The sequence below is a fragment of the Brienomyrus brachyistius genome, chromosome 15 (assembly GCF_023856365.1).
Source record: "Brienomyrus brachyistius isolate T26 chromosome 15, BBRACH_0.4, whole genome shotgun sequence".
In the NCBI taxonomy this organism is placed as follows: Eukaryota; Metazoa; Chordata; class Actinopteri; order Osteoglossiformes; family Mormyridae; genus Brienomyrus; species Brienomyrus brachyistius.
This window is the reverse complement of record NC_064547.1, coordinates 615,912-637,997: the sequence shown is the minus strand read 5'-3', so window position 1 is coordinate 637,997 and position 22,086 is coordinate 615,912. Positions and strand designations below refer to the sequence as shown.

General features: G+C 46.4%; 1 protein-coding gene across 3 annotated transcripts in view; it reads left to right on the top strand.

Moving 5' to 3' along the window:
- The first annotated feature begins 2,373 nt into the window (after positions 1-2,373).
- Positions 2,374-22,086, top strand: part of LOC125708643 (homer protein homolog 3-like) — a 32,295-nt gene continuing 12,582 nt past the window's right edge. The window contains exons 1-5 of one of the 3 annotated variants that reach the window (XM_048976329.1): positions 2,374-2,927; positions 7,178-7,221; positions 12,413-12,569; positions 14,695-14,826; positions 14,916-15,023. In XM_048976329.1, coding sequence (XP_048832286.1) covers positions 7,199-7,221; positions 12,413-12,569; positions 14,695-14,826; positions 14,916-15,023 — 420 coding nt within the window. In that variant the 5' untranslated portion in view covers positions 2,374-2,927; positions 7,178-7,198. Of the gene's footprint in view, positions 2,928-4,872; positions 5,013-7,177; positions 7,222-12,412; positions 12,570-14,694; positions 14,827-14,915; positions 15,024-22,086 lie in introns of those variants that run through there. The other 2 variants (XM_048976330.1, XM_048976331.1) reach the window with 2 other exon arrangements.

Sequence of the window (22,086 nt, the reverse complement as noted above, 5' to 3'; positions counted from 1 at the left end):
TCAGTAAGCAGAGGGCAAGTCAGGGGGAGGCGTAACATTTCCCCACGGAGATCAGGAAAGTATCGGTTACTATTATTATTATTATTATTATCATTATTATTAAAGACCTTCAAATGTAGACAAGGGGGCGGCATGGTGGTGCAGTGGTTAGCACTGTCGCCTCACACCTCTGGGACCCAGGTTCGAGTCTCTGCCTGGGTCACGTGTGTGGAGTTTGCATGTTCTCCCCATGTCATCGTGGGGTTTCCTCCGGGTACTCCGGTTTCCCCCCACGGTCCAAAAACATGCTGAGGCTAATTGGAGTTGCTAAATTGCCCGTAGGTGTGCCTGTGTGAGTGAATGGTGTGTGAGTGTGCCCTGGGATGGGCTGGCCCCCCATCCTGGGTTGTTCCCTGCCTCGTGCCCATTGCTTCCGGGATAGGCTCCGGACCCCCCGCGACCCAATAGGATAAGCGGTTTGGAAAATGGATGGATGGATGGAAATGTAGACAATTATTAAGACCTCAGATTGTACCAGAGAATCTGAAAGCTATTTGCATCAGAAAGGTGCAATCAGATTTCACAGAGGAAACAACCACAGAACCATGTAAGCTACAGGATATTGCTGTATAATCATTATCCTGTTTTATATACAGTGTATATGTAGTCATACAGACCACATGGCTGATATTAGACCACAGTACTCTGATAGGGAATTTGAGCAGTTTACTAAAGACCATAAAAAACTGGCTGAGACCTTTTCTTAGTTTCTCTTGCAATTCCGTTTTAAAGAGCTGGAGGAAGCCCAACAGCATCACAGGCTGCTGATAGCACCATGGATTATGGGAAACTGCTACTCCTTGTGTTTCTGTCATGCCAAGAGCCAACCTGTTACCTTTTACAGCTCAGAGATCATTTTCATGAAATTCCACTGAAGTGAGCTACTGTATGCAGCACTTGTGTACTCTGTGAGATGCAGCTAATGGAAGAAGATTCTATGCCCTGATAACTTCCCAGCATGTGGTGCCAAGAGGCAGAGCTCAACAAAGTGCTCAAGTGCATCTTGGCAGTCGTGATGATCACACAGTGAGCAAAGGGTTTGGGCTCCAGGCCCCAGTGAGAAATTCTCACCTTAGTTTAACAAACCTCCATTGCAAATATGTTCACTGAAATCTCCAAATAGGCATGGTAATAGATCTGGGAGTTACAGAATAGACCTATTAGTGCGTGTTCCTGCTCTCTAACAGGGTCATTTATATTAACTAAAAGAGAGCAATGTAAGGTGAGCAGGGTCTGTGCAGTGACTATGTACAGGGGGCAGTCTGACACCTTTGAGATCTATTTTCTGGAATCATCCCTGGGGACTGAAGCCTGGCTCTCTGACATCTACACCTGCACAGGCTTGGATGCCATTTATGTGGGCCTTGCATAACTATTAATGGTAGTGCTATTGTTTGATATAATTTGTTGCCTGCCTGACTGTTTTCGAAACAAGTGTCTTAATAATAAGTACCTTTGTTTGCTGTAACCCATGGCACTAAATGTTCATCTCCTCACCTTTAGGCAGGTGCTTTGCATTGTAGTGGGGAGAATGAGGTCGAGAGGTCTCTGTAACGGGGAGAGAAGTGAAACAGAGCTGTTCTGGTCATTTCCCACGGGGCAGAGGGCCTGGCGCAGAGCCAGCACATGCTGAAGGGATCACAGTGGCTTCCTGGCCTGGGGATGCCTGTGGACCCCACAGGAGGAACCAGAGAGTGTGGCTGTAGGAACAGAGGTCCACTCTGACCTGCCTGCTGTGTTACACTGAAAGCTGAAGGAAAATCAGTGAATGCATAACTCGATGGATGGATAAGGTGTACAGTATATTACACGTTATTGCATCACTTTAAGTACCCTCTTTTGCCTTTGGTACTCTTACATTATCACAGCTTACTTCTGGGGGAGCACTCAGCTATTTTACGATACATGTTACGATAATAATACATGTAACTAGATACAATAATCCAGGTCTTCCCATCCGGTGTCCCTTTCAGCTCTTGTCCAGTAGAACAGCAAGGATTGCGCCAAAAACAGCACATCCCAGATACCCATTGCGCAGTGTAGTATTAAAGCCCACTTCACTACTACTGACCTAGAAAATTATACCACACAGATGAGAACGGAAACAAATATGACTAATTTCAATTTAAGTTCACATGGCTCTATTCGGATTAAAACTGATTAAAATCATTATTTTCCGACTAGTGAAATCTTTCTTTAACTGTGGTTTTCTAAAACTCTTAGGTCTTTAATTTCAGCTGAAGTTACAATAATACAATAATTGCGTGAAACTCGGGTTGCATTTGATAGTAAATTTCATAACCAGCAGGGGGTGTAAGAGAGTGTTTTGGAATCTATATGGGGCAAAAATCCACATCCAGAACTGGTTCATCGGTCCAGCTGCTAGTCTAGGGGCTGGAAAACACCACTTTACTAAAAGTACAGGTCGCCGCTTTTAGGATACGGCAGGAACAACAAATAGAGGCAACATGGCATATCCGCTATAGGTATTTTACATACCCTGCAGTGTAAAATGCTTAGCAGCCAGTGAAGGTGGTTCAACTGAGCGGGAGTGCAACAGAAGAAAAAAGCGGACGGGAGGATCACTTTGGGAACAAAGAGCAGCAGTGTGGTGACAGTGCGGAGATCCGCATAGGGCTCAGATCCGAAATACCATAAACTCTGCAATTAACGCACAACACATGGAAAGGGACTGCAGCCTGCATCGATACCTCGAAGAAATGCAATTTCTTGCCCTATAAGCTACGCCAAGAAAAAGCCACATCGCCTGCTGCCAGATTTTACAGCCAGATTCAGAGACTGGAAAAGGGGGAAAAGGAAGAAACCAATTTTTCCTCTTGAAACTGGATTATAGCGCATAGCGGTTGGACCAGGCTTTCAGAAATGGGGTGAGTGTTTGCAGCAGTGCGCACATTCATTTTACCCATTTTAGGTATTAAGAGGATTACACTGTAAAGCTAGCACGCTTGGAAAAAATATGAAAGTTTGGGACGAGTCCGTGAGAAATGGGTGATGAAAATGCAAAGTGTGCCACGTCGTTTGTGTATTACATGCGCGGCGTTTCTAACAGCTACATAGTTTAAAATGGATATTCCGAGGTCTTTGGGTTGTTCCTCAGATATTTCAGCCAGGACTGCTACTCTTTCTTGGCGGGGAAAACTTCTGATGACAGCGCGACTTCCACTGTCTTCCTCGTTCTTCCTCCTCTGCTGAGTCAGAGTTATGTCTCTATCGTTAGTTTTGCTCCTAAAAGTGCAAATGTACTATCTTGCGATTTCTCCATTGTTTGTACAAGCGTCTCAGAGACATGCATCCACAAACGTCAAGGAATAATAGAATAGCATCGCAAAAATGAATAAAAATACAACAAATGCTATTTGAGCTTCTGTGAAATGTTTGTGGAGTTTGTAGTTCATACTCCAGATCGCGTCTGGAAATGGCGAAGAGATACACCAATGTGGTCTGAGGCGCCCATTTCTAACAGTCCTTCTGCTTAATTTGGCCTTACAAATTACAAATTACAATAAGCAAAATGCATTGAACAGGTTTAAGACTTTTCCGTACTTTGTGACATCGTATTCGACATGTTTTGCGTGCTTTGTTTCAAGATCAAGTGTTATAAGTGGGAGAAATTTCTTAAAATGTACCCTTTTATAACATGATTCGTAGCTCATGTTTCGGTAACTTTCATTCCCACCACTTTACATGACATTATTTTTCTGCTTGTCTTGCAGACAGACACAAAGGCAGGCAGACAGACTGACAGACACACAGGCAGCCAAACAGACAGACAGGCAAATACAGACAGACTCGCAGGCAGGCAGACAGACAAACAGGCAAACATATACAGACAGGCAGTTAGGCAGACGAAAACCAGAAAAACAGGCAGTTAGACAAAAAATACAAGCAGAAAGGTAGATTCAGACACACAAAGAGGCAGTCAGACAAAGAGGCAAACAGATACAGACAGGCAGTGAGACAGACATTTAACGTTGCATTTAAGGAGGTGTACTATATTTAATTTCTGTATAGCCATTAGTTGATAAATTGTAAGCACAGGCTGTTGCCAGAGTGCGGCAAATCATTGGTTTCTTACTGGGTTTATAGTTACGCCTATTACAGCTTCAGGGACTCCGTTCTCCTCATATTCAGTGTAGCATACAATAGGGTTTTAACAAGTCTGTTGTGTGGTATTTTAATAATTATTCTTGATTTTTCTCGGTAATTATGATTATTCTTGTTAATCCTTTTAATTTTGTCTTCTCAAAATTTTGCAAAGTTTTATGTAATGCGTAACCTTTACAGATAAATGAATTTCTTATTAGCAGTCTTAACAGTGACTAGGTTTTTTTTTTTTTTACTTCAGCATACAGGCATATTTTACAGCATATTTTACTTTACAGTGCTCATAAAAAGGGAGATGAGAAGTTTTAAAATTGCATCCATCTCCTTACTTCAGTATAGAGCTTTCCACCAGGGACACATGACTCTGGAATTTAAATCTCCCTCCAGTAAGCCACCTCCATACTGCAGGACATGGCTGGTGTTATGGGAGGCAGAACCCATTCTTTTCAACAGTGGTTAATGTGTGGCTGGTGTATTAATAGCAACTCTCAGGTGTAACATGCAGACACAGTGGATTAGTGTCTCCACAGCGCTGATATCCCTTTGCACCATATTCTCTTAGAGTGATTCAGCCGCTCGTTTTCCTCCAATGTCTCTGATGAAGACGCTTACTGTTCATAGGACAGGAAATAAAACACATCAGACACAGGCCCAGCCCCCCCCCCCCCCTCATCGGCATTCGGAGCTCGATCTCACACAAATCTGCGCGTCTTCAGAAGCATGTCAGTAAACCGATATCTCCAGGCAAGAGTCCTCTTTCAAAGACAGTCTGGATGGTTGTCAGTTTTTTTTTTCTGTCTTGAATTCTAACAAAAATCTGCCAAGTGCTGGATCAGACTAGGTAGCCGGTAAGTAACACGTAACTTAGTGCTGATACATGGCGTCTGTCAATCTGATGTTCTTCTCCAGCATTAAGTGTGGTCAGTGTTAGCATTTTTTGAAGGCAATAAATGATAATACCATAACAGTGACACATTTTATTGATAGAGGGCTTTTAGACAGATAGATAGAGGTGAAGGCAGTGCACATAGTGCAAACAAGGTAATGGAAAATTAATTAAATGATAAATAATATAAAGTAACAAGGGGGTTTCATGAAATCATCAAGTTGTGAGAAGCACTGCAGTGATTTTTTTAAATTTAAAGACCATATACTTATAAGGCTATATGACATCAGCTGTTACATAACAGCAGAAGAGACAGATGTGTGTCTTAAGGCCGACTTAAAGGCACAGATTCAGAGACTCACTTGTATGTGCAAATGCTCAGCTAAAGAACTCGATAGATAGGAAGCAGGGGGTTAAAGTCGTGGTTTCCCTGGGCGTAAATCTCTGTTCCAGAAAATGATCAGCACAACGTTTTTATCAAAAGTTTCACCAGAGCAGTGCCATAAAATCCAGGAGGATATTATTAAAATCTCCATCTTCCTGTCAGCCTGTACTGGTACCACGGTTACCAGCCAGTTCTGTGCATCATCAGTGACCTACCCTAAAATGTGAAAAGCTCAAGTCTTTGTCAGGATAAACACAGTCACGGGAGCCGGGGTGTTAGGCCAAGAGGAGTAGGGTTCGTTATTTATCGGACACCGTTATGGAGTAAACAGGCTGGCAGATCAGACCGGATCTCAGACATGGGTTACCCTGTAACTTAAAAACCCTTTGGCCTTTTCTGGCATTATGGTTATGGCATTAGAGAACCTCAGGATTAGAACCCTTGACCTTCCGGGCATGAGTACTGATCCCAGACCTGCTGAGAGCAAGCAGCTCAAAACAAAAGTGGAACACCTCAAAGGGCTGGCTGTGCTCCAGATGGGACTGGAGCTTGGTCGTGATTACATCCCATAATCGCTCAGAGAGCAAAGGAAAGTTGGCTTGAAATGTAGGTTTGAAATCTGGGAATGTAGGACTGACTAGTGGCAGTCAGTCGAAGTTACCTGGCAACCTTCCAGGCCTTGTTCATTTGTCCTCTAACAAAATGGAAGAAGACCGCTAACATTATTTAAATATTACATCACATTTATTCATGCAGCAGATGCTTTTGTCCAAAGCAACGTACAAGTGAGCTCTGTTGAGATGGGATTAATTATGATTAATGATCAATGATTTTGGTTTCATAATTATAGACAGTAAAGCACTTCTTGTGGTCTCTGCAGTGGAGGACAGTGCAGCTGAAGCACTCGTCTTAGCACAGAGTATGAAATTTGCTGCCTCATGATACTAATTTTAACATAAAGAGAAATAGAATCATAGAAATAGAATAAAACAGAATGGCATATAACGGGGTGAGGTCCCTTTAAATGGCAGACATGGAACAGTGTCAAAGACTAGCTAATTTAAAACTGCAGAAACTCAAAAGAACAAGCTATTTGAGTAACAGATTTATGGTGAGCCGTCTTGCACACAGCCTGGCTGTGGACCCTAACCTCCTGGTCTCCTGCTCGGAATCGACACAGCTGGCCCTGTTTGTCCCCACTGAGGCCGTCTCCCCAGCAAGGGCCACCTGGGTTCGGGAAACTGGGACGGCAGTTTCAGACAGTGTTTCACTGCAGATCTCGAGCTGATTCTGAAGTCTGCAGAGTGCGTAGCCTTTTGCTGTCTGAAAATAAGGTGTTTTCAAACTCCGCTGACGCAGAGAGTCTCCTGTGTACCTGTGAATGAGATATTGATTATATGGCTCTGTTATCTAAATGAGTGAAGATCTTTCTGAACCACCTTTAACCTCAGTAATCCTTGCTAGCTTTCTAAGGGTCTCAGCCAAACCACTGTTCCTTCTGTTACGCTGATTTCCCCCCCTTTTAGGATGTGTGTCCCTAGGACCCGCAGGGTGCTCCTTCCATGTTCCGGTTTCGCTACCTCGATCGGACCATCATGGATTTACTGACCACATTCGTTTTCAGGGACATAATCTCTGGCTGTCTGAGTGCTGTATGAACTATGCTGTTTATCACAGTGTTGTATTGACCTTATGATGTCATTACCCAGCATGCCTTCTCTCTGCCTTTGTTTCCTTTACAGAAAAGCAGCTGTCCTGTAATAATGTACCCGCAGCACAGAGAAAGGTACCGCAATATTGTCTTACATACTCTGTTCACACCATAAGCCATGCCGCCACCTAGCCCTCGATGCATTGCCCTCTCGGCCACTCATAGCCCTTCACAGTCACAGGCATGAGCAGCTGTCATCCGAGCATCATGATGGGCCCTCAGGCATGAGCAGCTGTCATCCGAGCATCATGATGGGCCCTCAGGCATGAGCAGCTGTCATCCGAGCATCATGATGGGCCCTCAGTCCATTGTGTCAACCAGTGCTCAGTCCAGTGCCTGATTAAATAGTCCTGCTTCATTAGATGTCACATGATTGCAATTGTGCATTAGAATACATTGCTTGGGGACACATTTTCATCGCAAAATACAATATCTTTACTGAATAATTTCTAAATGCTCTTTAAAACAATATATTTACTTTTATTTAGATCAGTTTAAAATGGCATCTTAAGAAATACCAGGATCATGCTCTTCATTCCAATAATATCTCAGTCAAGGCTAATTCTGGTAAGGGGGCTAAAGTCCGACGTGCACAGGAGGATACCTGGGGTACCAGGATATAACTGAGGACCACCCCCTCACTTATTCTCCGCTGGGCTTTTAATACACTGGAGTGTGTGTGACGTTCCTGAATGCCCGGGAGTGTTTGAAACGCCACTGGAACTGCCTTTGATGGAAGGGCATGATCTTTGTGGCCAGGCATTGTTCAGTATTCAGTAAGGCCTTGCAGGCCTTTCAGACAGGACTAGTGAAAAGGGGACAGAATTCAGACCAAATCAGAATCAGGGACGTGATCACGTGAGCATCGGCTTTTTCAGAAACTCACATTCATTTTCTCCCGATAAAAGCATTTCAAGGGAAGCAGCCTGCAGATGTTTTCTCAATAGTGATTTATTCATTTTACATGGGGTCCTGGGGCCCCATATTCTCCTGCTCTGTGTGTGTGGATTTACATGAGGTCCTGGGACCCCACATCCCCCCCAGCTCTGTGTGTGAGACTTTTCTTGGGGCCCTGAGGCCCCATGTCTCCCAGCTCAGTGTGTGTGACTCTACAGCTCTGTGTGTGTGTGACTTTACATGTTCTCCCTGTGTTTGTGTGGGTGTCCTTCAGGCTGTTCGTGTGAATTGGTGACTCTTACCCATAGCACTCGCTGTACTGCTCTGCATCCCATGATTCCTCTTATTGGCTCTGTGTTACTGTAACTCAAGTCCCTGTTATAAACCAAGGACGTGTAAAAACACGCTTCACCTCTCCATCTATGACAACTTGGCCTTTAATGCTGCTAACCAGAGATTTTGTATATGAATATTAATGTTGAATTCATGCCAGTTTGCATAATTGTACCTTATGCTTGAATAACCTCTGGGACGTTCCGATCCCTTGAAGGTAGGGTGTTAGGAACTACAGCAAGATGCACACTTGAGGACTAGTTAGTTTAGCTGGTTAGGTAGTGATGTGGTGTTTTGTTTCTCTGCATTGGTGAGACGTGTCAGCCATTGTAATTTCTGTGTCTTACTCTGTGTAATACGACAGATTTATTTTTGGTCCATGTGATCGTCACATTTTCTCAATTATGCAACTGCTAACACTTTCTCCCAATACTTTGTTAGATGTCCAGCCAGGAAGACAAGCTCGGAGACACACAACTGCATATGAGAGCTACAAATGTCTGGCAGAAGCCTCTGCACTGGGGGGGGGGGATTTCTGGGGGTGTCTCACTCAGAGTCACCCTGTAGAACAATGTATGTCCAGGATGTGGGTTAGTATGGTGTGCCTGGTCTGTCTCCATCTGGTTACTTAGGGGCACGGAGATGGCACTTTGGGGGTTGATTAAATTTCAGTTTCTGGTGGATCATCAGTGATTAAGGCTGCAATGAATATGCAGAGCAAAGCATCTGCCGTTTGTAATCAGAATTTAGGGGAAAGTGAAGAGCTATGGACACACCTTTCGGCATTCCTGCCCCATCATGTTTGTGTCCTATTGCCGGACCTCCGGACAAGGCATTGTAGCTGCAAGGGGACTTCAGGGGCCCCTGTAATTCCTGTAGCTGTGAGGAGCCGACCAGGACTCTGTGTGTAGGAGTCAGCCTTCAGGGGCCCCTGTTGGTTGCTTGGAAATATTTTGCTGAAGATATGGAAATATAGATATTATTGTTTTATTTTATAATACGTAGAAAAGTAATTTTCTTTTCGAAATGCAGATGAATGTAGGCCCACAACAAACATAATGCATTTGTGGCCCGAGGGCTGCTGTGTCATCCTACACTAGTGCTCTAATGAGGCTTAAACTATCAAGCAGTAACTGTCAGTCCTTGTCAGTACCCAAGAGAATGCAGAAAGAAGCCAGTGGGAGCCAGTGGAACCCACCCACGCTGCTTCTGCAGATTTTCATTGGTATTGACAGGTTCTTCTCATCAGTCATAATGGCTTTGTGAACATTTGAAGACTGACTGATGTTTCCCCTGCCTGTCTGTGACATGGCTGCAGGGTCTGTCAGAATGAGGGTTAGGGTGAGGGTCATTCCAGGGGTTCATTATGTAGGAACCCAACAAAATCAGAGCTTGACCTGCTAAACACACAGCCTGGTAAATATTTTTAACAGCACAGGTCACTGTACCACAGTTTGAACTTAACAACTGTAGCTGTTAACACTTGTCACTTGACAGAGATCTGCTTAAGACGCATGATACTTAATTTCCGGGGCTTAAATAGAACAGCCTAAGTGGGGATAATCATTATGTACCACATCCTTTCTCTACCACCCACAGAACACAGTCATGACACTATCAGCAGGAGCTGAGCTGTCCGGTAGTTTCTCTAAGAATTGTAATGACCCTCCAACCATTATAACGGCCCATATCAGCTAGGGAAGTGTAACTGGTTTCAGACAGGAGATGTGTGCTGTAGAAAAGAGGTATGGACTTAAGAGGCCAGTATTAATGAACATGTGAATATGTAACATTTATTTAAACTTAACAGAGCTTAGCTTCCATGTTAAAAGGAGGGTGATGACGGCCGTCTCAGTGAGCGTGCCAGCGATGTAGCCAGCTGGGCATCGGTACTGGAACCAGTTTGCAGGCAGTGAGCTTAGCCGAACACTGGAAGAGCCCAGTTTCTGTTTGCATTGCTGAACAGTTGTCTGACAGGGTGCTTAATCATTCTCAGGGATGACGTTGATGTTTAACCCTTTATTTTATCATATGTGATTTTCATCACAGCACTGGAATTGGGGAAGATTATATATTTGAGCTCAAAATTGCACCCCCCACATCTACAGAACACACAAACCCTGTTACCTGGCTGAAATCTGACTGGTCCGATAAAGTTGTCGTTCAACAAAGCTGTTGCAAGATCTCATTATCTCATAGCCTTGACCAGTGGTACATAAAGAGCAGCAATTTTCAGCTCTTAGGACGTCCTTCTGCAGCAAAATAACTCCCCTCAGGCTGCCCCCACCCACACAGGCATCTCCCCTCAGGCTGCCCCCACCTACACGGGCATCTCCCCTCAGGCTGCCCCCACCTACACGGGCATCTCCCCTCGAGTTGCCCCCACCAACGCGGACATCTCCCTTTCGAGTTGCCCCCACCAACGCGGACATCTCCCCTCGAGTTGCCCCCACCAACGCGGACATCTCCCCTCGAGTTGCCCCCACCAACGCGGACATCTCCCCTCGAGTTGCCCCCACCAACGCGGACATCTCCCCTCGAGTTGCCCCCACCAACGCGGACATCTCCCCTCGAGTTGCCCCCACCAACGCGGACATCTCCCCTCGAGTTGCCCAAACCAACGCGGACATCTCCCCTCGAGTTGCCCAAACCAACGCGGACATCTCCCCTCGAGTTGCCCCCACCAACGCGGACATCTCCCCTCGAGTTGCCCCCACCAACGCGGACATCTCCCCTCGAGTTGCCCCCACCAACGCGGACATCTCCCCTCGAGTTGCCCAAACCAACGCGGACATCTCCCCTCGAGTTGCCCCCACCAACGCGGACATCTCCCCTCGAGTTGCCCCCACCAACGCGGACATCTCCCCTCGAGTTGCCCCCACCCACGCAGGCATATTCCCTCGAGTTGCCCCGAATTGGGCAGGCATCCCCCCTCCAGCTGCCCCCACCCCTCAGAGACCCCTCCTGACGACACAGCTTGAGGACCCTTTGGTGTTTCATCATTGTGGCTGTAAATAGTATAACAAATAATTCGTTCCCGTTACAAATGTGTGGTTTTTTTAAAACTGTGAGCATGTGAGTCCTGAGCTGCTGCCAGCTTCGACACTGTAAGAGAAATGTTGTGCAGAAGTAGTGAGGAGTAAGTTTGCCAGGAAGCTGTCATTTGAGGTCTGAAAACAGAGACAATAACAACACACCTCAGTGAGGGCCTCAGTAATTCTGATTCACTGTTGACTTTCTCTCATCAATGTTGGTGAACCCAACTCATGTAGCCAGTCAGATCTTGTCACTAACTTAATGGATAACTGGAAACCCATTATGAGGATGAGAACCTCAATGACTTGGTGTGTCGTGTGTTTCTGTGTGACTTATCTAGAACCTGATTGGATTAAATGGCCCAGAACTGCAAAGGGTCTTTTCCGGACTCTCATGTAAGTGATTGGCTGGATGTGCTCTGGCCTTCCGAGAATCAAAGGCAGATGACTGGAGTGTTTTTCTGGGTTTAATGAGTGCAGATTACCATCTGAATGGCTGAGCTGATGCTGCAGAGCGAACCATACTGCTTGCAAACTTCTTAGAATAGCCACAGGGTATCAAGCACTTACATAGAAGACGGATGTTTTAATAATGACAGATTCCATTTTAGAGATGATAGCATTTGCATTTAAAAAGCTGTTCAGTTTGTAGTTGTAGTATAAGTGACACAGGATAAATAGATACATATTTGTCTCTTGGACCCAGCCAGCATTCCTGAATCACTGTCCTCTGCATGTTCTCATCTTGGCTGTTACATGCCCATGATAGTGCCATTCAGGATGGGACGCAGACATATCCGCTAAACGTCAAGGATCATTTTTTTCATGGGGAGGAGCAGGTTCACATTTTGTCGATGTCGGTGATTCAGTAACAGGGACAGAAGGTCCCCTGAGTTCCCCACACGGCCTGCACAGCAAACGGTGTGGCGCACAGAGCCCCGCCCCTTGGCATCGGGGGCAATAGCCCACGGTGATAAACACTGTCCTGTGTCTCTCCCCAGGGAGCAGCCCATTTTCAGTACCAGGGCGCATGTCTTCCAGATCGACCCAGCCACCAAGCGGAACTGGATCCCCGCCAGCAAGCATGCTGTCACGGTGTCCTTCTTCTACGACGCCAACAGGAACGTCTATCGCATCATCAGCGTGGGTGGCACCAAGGTGAGAGGCCCCCACTCCACACCAAGATCAGCCTCCTGGCTTCACACTTTATGCGTAGAAAAGCATCGATGCTGCGAGAGACAGTTTGACTCACATCCGCGCCGGAGCTGTCGTTTTACGGAGCCCTTTTCTGCCTGTATCACGTCCCCATGAAACCGGCAAATTCTTAGGTCCCAGCAATATAACTGGGACGACCTGCGTTCCCCCCTCATCAGTAATCCAGCAGTTATGCTCTTTGAGGTCCCATTTTACATGAGATTCATTTAACAGACACACTTATCCAACGCAACGTGCAAGGAGGCAGGGTCAGCTAGTGCTTGAAGCGATTGTGGTTCAGCTTGAATAGCTCATTAAAATCCTGTAAGTGTGTATATACACAACCAATCAAAAGTATTCCTACACCACAGGTCTTCACCAATTTTCCATTTATTTCATAAACTGCAGATTTTTTATTCTTGTTAAGCATTAGGAAGTTGAGTGAGCAACTATAAATGCAAATATAAGCCAAATAAAACAAGTTTCCTTTATAACATGGAAAGAGTGTGTAACAGTGCATGTCTGACATCCTATGAACTGGCTGTGTGGTGATGGCAGAGTCAAATTCCAGGCTGTCCTTTAATGTTACACTCACTAGCTGATGGTTTCATCCCATGAAAGAGAGCAGTATTTCATGTCCCTTGTAGAATGAATGCTTTGAATTTTCTTGCTGATAAAGGTACTCAAGTGGTGGACATACTGTAAATTTATTCGTTAGCAAAGAATATTGAGTGTATTTTAGTAAAAGTTAAGTGAGTAACATGCAAACAGAAATCTGTGTGTGGAAAAGCTATGTATGCCTGAGGAAGATGGTGTGGCCAGAGGCACAGAGGCGGAGCTACTGCAGCTGGGAGATGGAAGTGCTCTGAATCAAGCCCAGTTTGTTTGTGCATGGGGTTTGTCCCAGGAAGAAGACCCAGGGTCCTCAGGCGGTGCTATAGAGGGCGGTGGTAGGAGGTCCGAGCGCAGCTTGCTGTCTTCAGGGGGTGTCTGTGTCAGAGAGAGGGAGAGGGGGAGAGAGAGTGAGCACAGCTCGTAGGTCCCCTTCTCCTCCCCAGATGGCCTCACTTCATAGTGCAGCCTGAGGCATTAACTGGTAGTGAATAATGGGGTCACTGCACGGCATTGCCTGGCCCTGCTGCCACTGGGGACACCCTCACAGCCATGCCCTCACTGTATGCAGATTCACTGTATGTAACCCAGTGCGATAGGACACTCTCTTTGGAATAAAATAGTCCAAACTGAGTAACCAGGTTATGCCTGATGGAATGGAGACATTTGTGGGGGTGTAGATAAATAAAAAGTGTGATTTCTGCCGAGTCAGAGCCTGTTATTTCGGCACTTAGTGGGCCCTTTAAAAGCAGTTCCTTGTGCATTCAGCCAGCGCACAGTGGTGAGATATTCGTCTACGCGTGTCCCTCATGGCGGCGTGACAATCGCAGACGCTGGCGCCCGCGGGTGGCCACTTCGCGGACGCTGCCGAGGACGGCGATGAGCCAGCCTGCCTCTCAGCCAGTGAAGTTTCTCACACAGATATTTACCATATACAGAAATCCCGCCTGAGTAAACCTGCAAATATGTCTTATGTTTAGATGTGTCCTGCTTATTTATAAAACAACATTCCTCTCAGGTTTAATATTTCAACGTTTTTATTTTACTTACTCCAGATTTCACAGGATACGATTTAGGTCCAGATTTGGGATATGAGAATAAACAGGTTTTTATGAGGATGGAGGGAGAATCGCCAGCATCGCTGCTCATTAATGAGGTTTCCTCAGAGTGAGATTGTTAGTCATCTTTGGGGAACTGTAAAAAAAACCCACTATCGTCCATTTCCTGCCAGCTCGCTACAATCAACCCAGTGTTTACAGATTAGTTATTCATGCCTGTGTCTCTTCATGTTGCCGTGCTGCTCATTTGACTCTGCTTGTTTTGTAAGTAATCTGACACACGCCGCCTTTTTTTCCTCTCTCCACAAATGAGCTGTGAAGGTGTAGATATACTGTCCCTCAGCCGGAGCTCCCGATGTTATTAACGTGGTGCGTTGTTTTGGTTATTGTTGTGTCGTCTTGCACATTGCTGCCCTTAGGCCATTATCAACAGTACGGTCACGCCCAACATGACCTTCACCAAAACCTCGCAGAAGTTCGGTCAGTGGGCGGACAGCCGGGCCAACACCGTCTATGGGCTGGGCTTCGGCACAGAGCAGCAGCTCTACCAGGTGAGCGAGCCGCCCGGCTCTGCTGCTGCCAAATCCATATGACTTTGTCTCAGACGAGTGACAGTGCACTTTTGCCCCCCCCCCACAAGTTCTCTGAGCGCTTCAGGGAGGTGAAGGAGGCCGCGCGGATGGCACGCGAGAAGTCCCAGGAGAAGTTCGAGCTGAACAACCCCGGCCTCAGCATTGCTGCCCCACAGGTGAGTGAGCGAAGCAGGGCCCAGAAACAAAGCATCCCATAATAACACTGCTGCTCCAGCAGTAAACAAAAGGTGTTTTCACTGCAGGACATTCACTTACTCGAGTCCCTGGTTGAGAAAGCAGTTCCTCCTTAAAACTCCAATGCCTTGGACTCCTCTCAAGGCCATGAGATTCGGGGCCCAGCTTCACTAGGGGCCTCAGGCAGAGACGAACGTGAAGAGTCGCCTTAATGTCAGAGGAACCTGGGGGACTGGGGGGTGGTGGGATTGGCTGGGTCATTCTCATCCAGTAAAAGTTCTAGGGCAGAATGTAGGACATCGCTCAACCTCAGCCTCCACTAACCTCAGCCTCCACTAACCTCGGCCTCCGCTAACCTCGGCCTCCGCTAACCTCGGCCTCCGCTAACCTCGGCCTCCGCTAACCTCGGCCTCCGCTAACCTCGGCCTCCGCTCGTCTAACCTCGGCCTCCGCTCGTCTAACCTCGGCCTCCGCTCGTCTAACCTCGGCCTCCGCTCGTCTAACCTCGGCCTCCGCTCGTCTAACCTCGGCCTCCGCTCGTCTAACCTCGGCCTCCGCTCGTCTAACCTCGGCCTCCGCTCGTCTAACCTCGGCCTCCGCTCGTCTAACCTCGGCCTCCGCTCGTCTAACCTCGGCTGGTCGGCAGAATGGGACTGGCAAGATCTAATAGCATCTCTCTGCTACTTGATTTCCAATACCTCTGTTGGCGCATCTTTTCAAAGCTCGAATCTCTGCTGTGGAATCGCTTGTCCCTTTGGCTGTTGACAGGCTTTACCGCTCCAAACGTCACATGTCCGTCATGACAGGTACATTGAGTCTTCCATGGAAAATGACACCTTTTTTTAATCAGTGATGGCTAAATAATTATTTCACTGACTGAACATGCCGAACCAGGGCATAATTGAAGCATTACACTTCATTAATGTTCTTTATCTCCTATATTTCAAAATAACCTGGAACAGTATCCTGGTGAGTATCTGTAGTGCTACGAGCGGTTATCCATGTTTCCCTGGCACGCTAGCGTGCTGCATACATGCGAAGTATCACTTGCATTAATGAGCAAGTGTTGCTGAACAAGGCAGCAAGAAGAGAAATCGCATCCTGCAAGTCCTTTTCGGGATGTGCTGCAGCTCTGGATTGGCCGCTGCCGGCCGCTTGCGTTCCAGATCTGCCATCGCATTAAGTGCACTTTTTTCATGTAAAACTTTAAAAATAGATCTCCACATGGGCCTGAAGTCAACACTGAAAAATGATGCCTATCAACACTGCTCCATGCAGCCATCTTTGATAATCGCTTATCCGGGTCATAGCGATCACAAAGCTTATCCTGGGAGCTGGGTACATACTGGACAGTACACATCCATCCATCCAGCCATCTTTTAACTGCTTATGGTCAGGGTCACAGGGGGACATGGGTGGTAGGCACCCTAGATGGGATACCCAGCCATCGCAAGGCTTTTTCAACATTTAATAAAAAAAGAATATCCCAACTACTGAACATTCTTTCAGTGCATTGGTGGCTCTTTGCACATTGTCGGTTTGTGAGATTACCACGTCGATGCAGCCTTGCACATGCTGCACTGAACAGGAGAAGGGATCAGCATGGGCTGCAGGGATGATGGCAGCCTGAGGGCCTGCGCATGCAGCATATTTTGTGCATCCTGAATTTCCTGCACATTCAATGTATCCCACACATTCTGCATGTCCTGCAAAACCTGCATATCCTGTGCATCGTGAGTATCCTGAATTTCCTGCACATCCTGTGTATCTGACACATCCTGCATGTCCTGCGCACCCTGCATATCCTGCATGCCCTGCATATCCTGTGCACTCTGCGTATTTGGCACACCCTGCATATCCTGTGCATCTTGCATATCCTGTGTATCCTGCACATCCTGAATTTCCTGCACATCCTGTGTATCCTGGGAATCCTACGTTTCATGCATATCCTGCGTATGCTGTATATTCTGCGCATCCTACATATTCTCTGCATCCTGAATTTCCAGTGTATCTCACACATGCTGTTTATCCTGCATATCCTGTGGATCCCATGCATTCCGTACATCCTGCACGTCCTGCAAGCACTGATCGACTGCTCTTCTCACACACTCTGCTCCAGCAAGAACACAAATAAAAGTGTGACTTTCTTTTACACAAGATATCTCCTGAAAAACACTTTCAAGCCTGAGTAATTGTAACCTCCACTGGGGGGAGTTCAGTGCTGAATAATAGAAAGAATTGGTGACCAGGTGCACAGCTCTTTGTGGCAAGCAGATTTGATTACATTTACATTTTCTTTATTTAGTTGATGCTTTTATCCAACGAGACATACAATTTTGAGAAAGCAGGGTGAGACCGTCCCTGGAGAAGCTGGGGCTTGATGGCCTTCTTCAGGGGCCTAGCAGTGAAACCACTCTGCCAGCTCTGGGATCAAACTGGTAACTTTCGGAATCCTAACTCACTGAGCCCCTGACCAAGTAGACTGTTATCAGCACCCACCAGTGAGAATGTAGAGAATGTATATGTCTAATGATATGTCATATGATGTACTTTCCTGTGTGACATCCTCAGAACGCATGCAAATAGAAATTACACTGTAATGTGCTTGTCTGAGTGGCGGAATGCTGAACGATTGCGAGAAGAGCCCATATAAATGTCTTAAATGGCACAGGGCGCTAAAAGCTGGGGGAAGGCAGCAAAGGGATCTGTCAGGGGCCGTGGAGGCGATTCTCGCTGTCGTTGCCAACGTGTGAGTTTTCTCATTCCTTGAAGCTGGATAAATGCCGGCACTGATGAACTTATCCAAATGTGGTGTTAGACAAGGTAAAAAATGACTTAATCAGACACAGGAGCTCTGCCCGAGCAAATGGCCCGGAGAGATGCTTCATTTTTATCCATCAATTTGCATGCGAGTAAGAATTTGTAACTTTGTGGAGAAAAATGAATTGCAGTCTGGCAACACAATTTATTGAAAACAATTCTAATGACATTCACTCATCTCTGGCGGGGAGTCAAAGTAGAATACATTTCAAACTACTGTTGTTAAAGGACCATTCAGAAATCGCGTTAAATTAGCGGAAAATGTATTGAAAAGTTGCAAAGTGACATGAAGGACTTTTCTAATTTGGGTAATTGACATAGTACAGTGCTGCTCATCATTACTACCTTTGACTGCGATGTTATTACACAACATGCCACTTATAACACTACAGGAGGCAGGGGGACACTCTGCACGGGATGCTGGACTGATATAATTAGATGGAACGCTCCTCATTAGCCTCTGTCCTGCGCGCGCTGGGTGCAGGACAGCGCATGAGAAAAGGCCTTATGGGTGCAGGGTGTGCAGTGACAATTATTTATATTCTACTTGATTGCATCATAGGACACTCTCCAGGGTGACCGATGTGACCAGAAAGGGTCATAAATAACCTATTAATAGGCCTCCTTTCACAGCCTCAAGGAAACCAACAGGAAACCTGGCCTGAAATGGGCCTGACAGTGAGTGCGGTCGTACTGACCGGTACATAAGTAAATGTGGCCTTGAGGGTTTGCGGTCGTACTGACCGCTGCATCAGTAAATGTGGCCTTGAGGGTTTGCGGTCGTACTGACCGCTGCATCAGTAAATGTGGCCTTGAGGGTTTGCGGTCGTACTGACCGGTGCATAAGTAAATGTGGCCTTGAGGGTTTGCGGTCGTACTGACCGGTGCATAAGTTAATGTGGCCTTGAGGGTTTGCGGTCGTACTGACCGCTGCATCGGTTAATGTGGCCTTGAGGGTTTGCGGTCGTACTGACCGCTGCATCGGTAAATGTGGCCTTGAGGGTTTGCGGTCGTACTGACCGCTGCATCGGTAAATGTGGCCTTGAGGATTTGCGGTCGTACTGGCCGCTGCATCGGTAAATGTGGCCTTGAGGGTTTGCGGTCGTATTGACCGGTGCATAAGTAAATGTGGCCTTGAGGGTTTGCGGTCGTACTGACCGGTGCATAAGTAAATGTGGCCTTGAGGGTTTGCGGTCGTACTGACCGGTGCATAAGTAAATGTGGCCTTGAGGGTTTGCGGTCGTACTGACCGGTGCATCGGTAAATGTGGCCTTGAGGGTTTGCGGTCGTATTGACCGGTGCATAAGTAAATGTGGCCTTGAGGGTTTGCGGTCGTACTGACCGGTGCATCATTAAATGTGGCCTTGAGGGTTTGCGGTCGTACTGACCGCTGCATCAGTAAATGTGGCCTTGAGGGTTTGCGGTCGTACTGACCGCTGCATCAGTAAATGTGGCCTTGAGGGTTTGCGGTCGTACTGACCGCTGCATCAGTAAATGTGGCCTTGAAGGTTTACCGGATCAGTCACTCTTGAGGCAGGACTGTCATTTATAGTCGCTTGCCGATCACATTGATCTTTTCCATCCTTGCCAGCACTGCTACCTTTGGCCCCAGTTTCGTCACATCTCTGTTTCCATGAGCACTCAGACTCATGGATAAACTTCCGCGTTTTGTAATCTGAGGCGGTGTCCCTGATGCAGGAATCCGCAGGGCTTTAAGGGGTGATGTTACATGTGACCTTTCTCTTCTTTTAACTTGCCGGTACATCCTGCCATGCCGCTTGCCTTTGGAAATGCCCCCCGCGTAGCTTTCCCAGGTGAGTGTCCTTTCGGGAATTCCTCTCTGTCTATCATGCTCTGCCCTTGTTTCAGTAATACCTTGAAACGTTAAAAAAATTCTGACCAGGTATGCCCTTGTACTGCACTAACCATACCTCCATTCATTCATGTTCAAACTACTCATGGTGGTCATTGTTGTGAGAATTAACCATAAATTGAAAATAATATGGGTGTTTTCAAGAGGCGATTAATGAATTGTGTGCTACAATCTGGTAAAATCAATTTTGCTTATGAAGAAGAAATACGAAGTGAATATCACAGTGAAGGTCACTGATTGGTTCTCAGCTTGCTGTGGCATCTTGACAGTCAGCTGAAGGCTAGCAAACCCTGTGCGGGATCTAGAGCGGAAGATGATTAATGAGATAAGCTAATTAATGCAATAGCTATGAGTTATGCTGTTCTCAGACTGGTGTAGACAGCTTGTTTTCTTGTTTGGCAAGTGTCTGAGAAGTTCTCTCACAGTACTCAGTACACTGCAGCTATGCCCACAGTACTATTAATATATAATCCATAAAATCGATCATTTAAAGATTAGCACTCCTGGGGGGCGAAGCTCCATTGCAGGGCTTGGGGGTTTATTGCACTGGGTCTTCTTATAATGAATGATTTTTTTCCTCTCTCAAATTAAACGTTTGCCCTCTGAGTTCCCAGGTCCTCTAGATTCTCTGTTTATCAGCTGTTGGGGCCAGGAAAGGTCTGATCACTACAGTCGACCTTTATGCATCGCGACTTTCCCTGTCCCAGTCTCGATATACCGCTGGTTTGACTTTATGGGCGTTTTTGGGATGACACGCAAAAAGTTCAGTAACTCATAAATGTATAAAATGTATGTGCAGTTCTGGCTTGGAGGATGTCAGGCATGTTTACGGCTGCCTCTCTTGTGATTTCTTGCGATGGTCTTTGTATCTCGTGTTTCTTGCATCTTTTCACTTAGCTTCACTCTGCTCACATGCTTGCTTTGCTTGCCTAGGGGTTGTGGTTTTTCCAGATTGGAGGGGGCCCGCACCCATAACTCCCACAATGTGGAAGGGTCGACTGTATATTTATGAGGATCTGCACTGGATGGATGGAATGCAAAATACATCATACAGCCTTTTCTCTGTGTGTGTGTGTGTGTGAGAGAGAGAGAGAGAGAGAGAGAGACTCATAGAAATGAATGCCTGTTATTCATGTAAGGTGTGTTTCTTTTTTTTACTACAGCAAAAAGAATAACTCAAACGTGTGTGTCCCTGGGGACAGTCATAAAAGCTTCTTTTATTAAATCCACAAATGCACTGTGCTATATTTATTCTTACACACAGCAATGTGGACGAGATGGTATAGCATAACATACTCCTTTAAGGGGCAGAAATATGTCACCCGCTAATCTTATGAGAGATGTTTTTTTTTTCCTTATTGCTCAGATAAGTAGCTTTAAGCATTATTTTCTTTGCACTGTCCTGTGGAGTTCTGGTCCACTGCTCCTCTGAAAGGTTGCCCTCATCATTCCACACTCAGTGAATGTACATGAACATCCATCCGTCCATCCATCCATCCATCTTCCAAACACTTACTGGGGCACATCCTCAGTGACAGTATGCTTCAGGTTTTGGCAGAACATGTCTGCTGGCTTGATGTTTGGAAGTTTCACTGAACTTTATTTATTTGTGGTAGATTTATTGAAATGATCTCTGTTGTGCAGACGCACAGCACCAATGGCAGAGGCCCCTGGGATACTTAAGTATTTGGGAGGAGAACCGCAAGAGCAGAAGTTGTTGACCAGTGGGGTCCTTTTAATATTAGATTATATGTGGTCTGTGATGGGTTTGCACTGTCCTGGGATAATACCTGCTGTGCGACCTTGCACGGGACAAGGGGGTATATAAGATGTATGGATGGATTATATGCATTAATTATGTGTTGGAATAAGACTGTGTTCACCTCAGTGATTTCACCTCAGTTTCTCTGATTTCTTTAAGTACATTAATTACAAAGGGAGGCGGAGCAAGAGCCGTGGAGGGGGAGGTCCTGCCTGCTTTGAAGCTCTGCTTCATCTTTAAGGACACGAGTGGAGGGGGAGGTCTGGGTTGCTCTGAAGCTCTGCTTCATCTTTTAGGACATGAATGGTGGGGGGGTCCTGGCTGCTCTGAAGCCCTGCTTCATCTTTAAGGTCATGAGTGGTGGGGGGGTCCTGGCTGCTCTGAAGCCCTGCTTCAGCTTTTAGGACATGAATGGTGGGGGGTCCAAGCTGCTCTGAAGCCCTGCTTCAGCTTTTAGGACATGAATGGTGGGGGGTCCTGGCTGCTCTGAAGCTCTGGTTCAGCTTTTAGGACATGAGTGGTGGGGGGGGGGTCCTGGCTGCTCTGAAGCCCTGCTTCATCTTTAAGGTCATGAGTGGGGGGGGGGGGG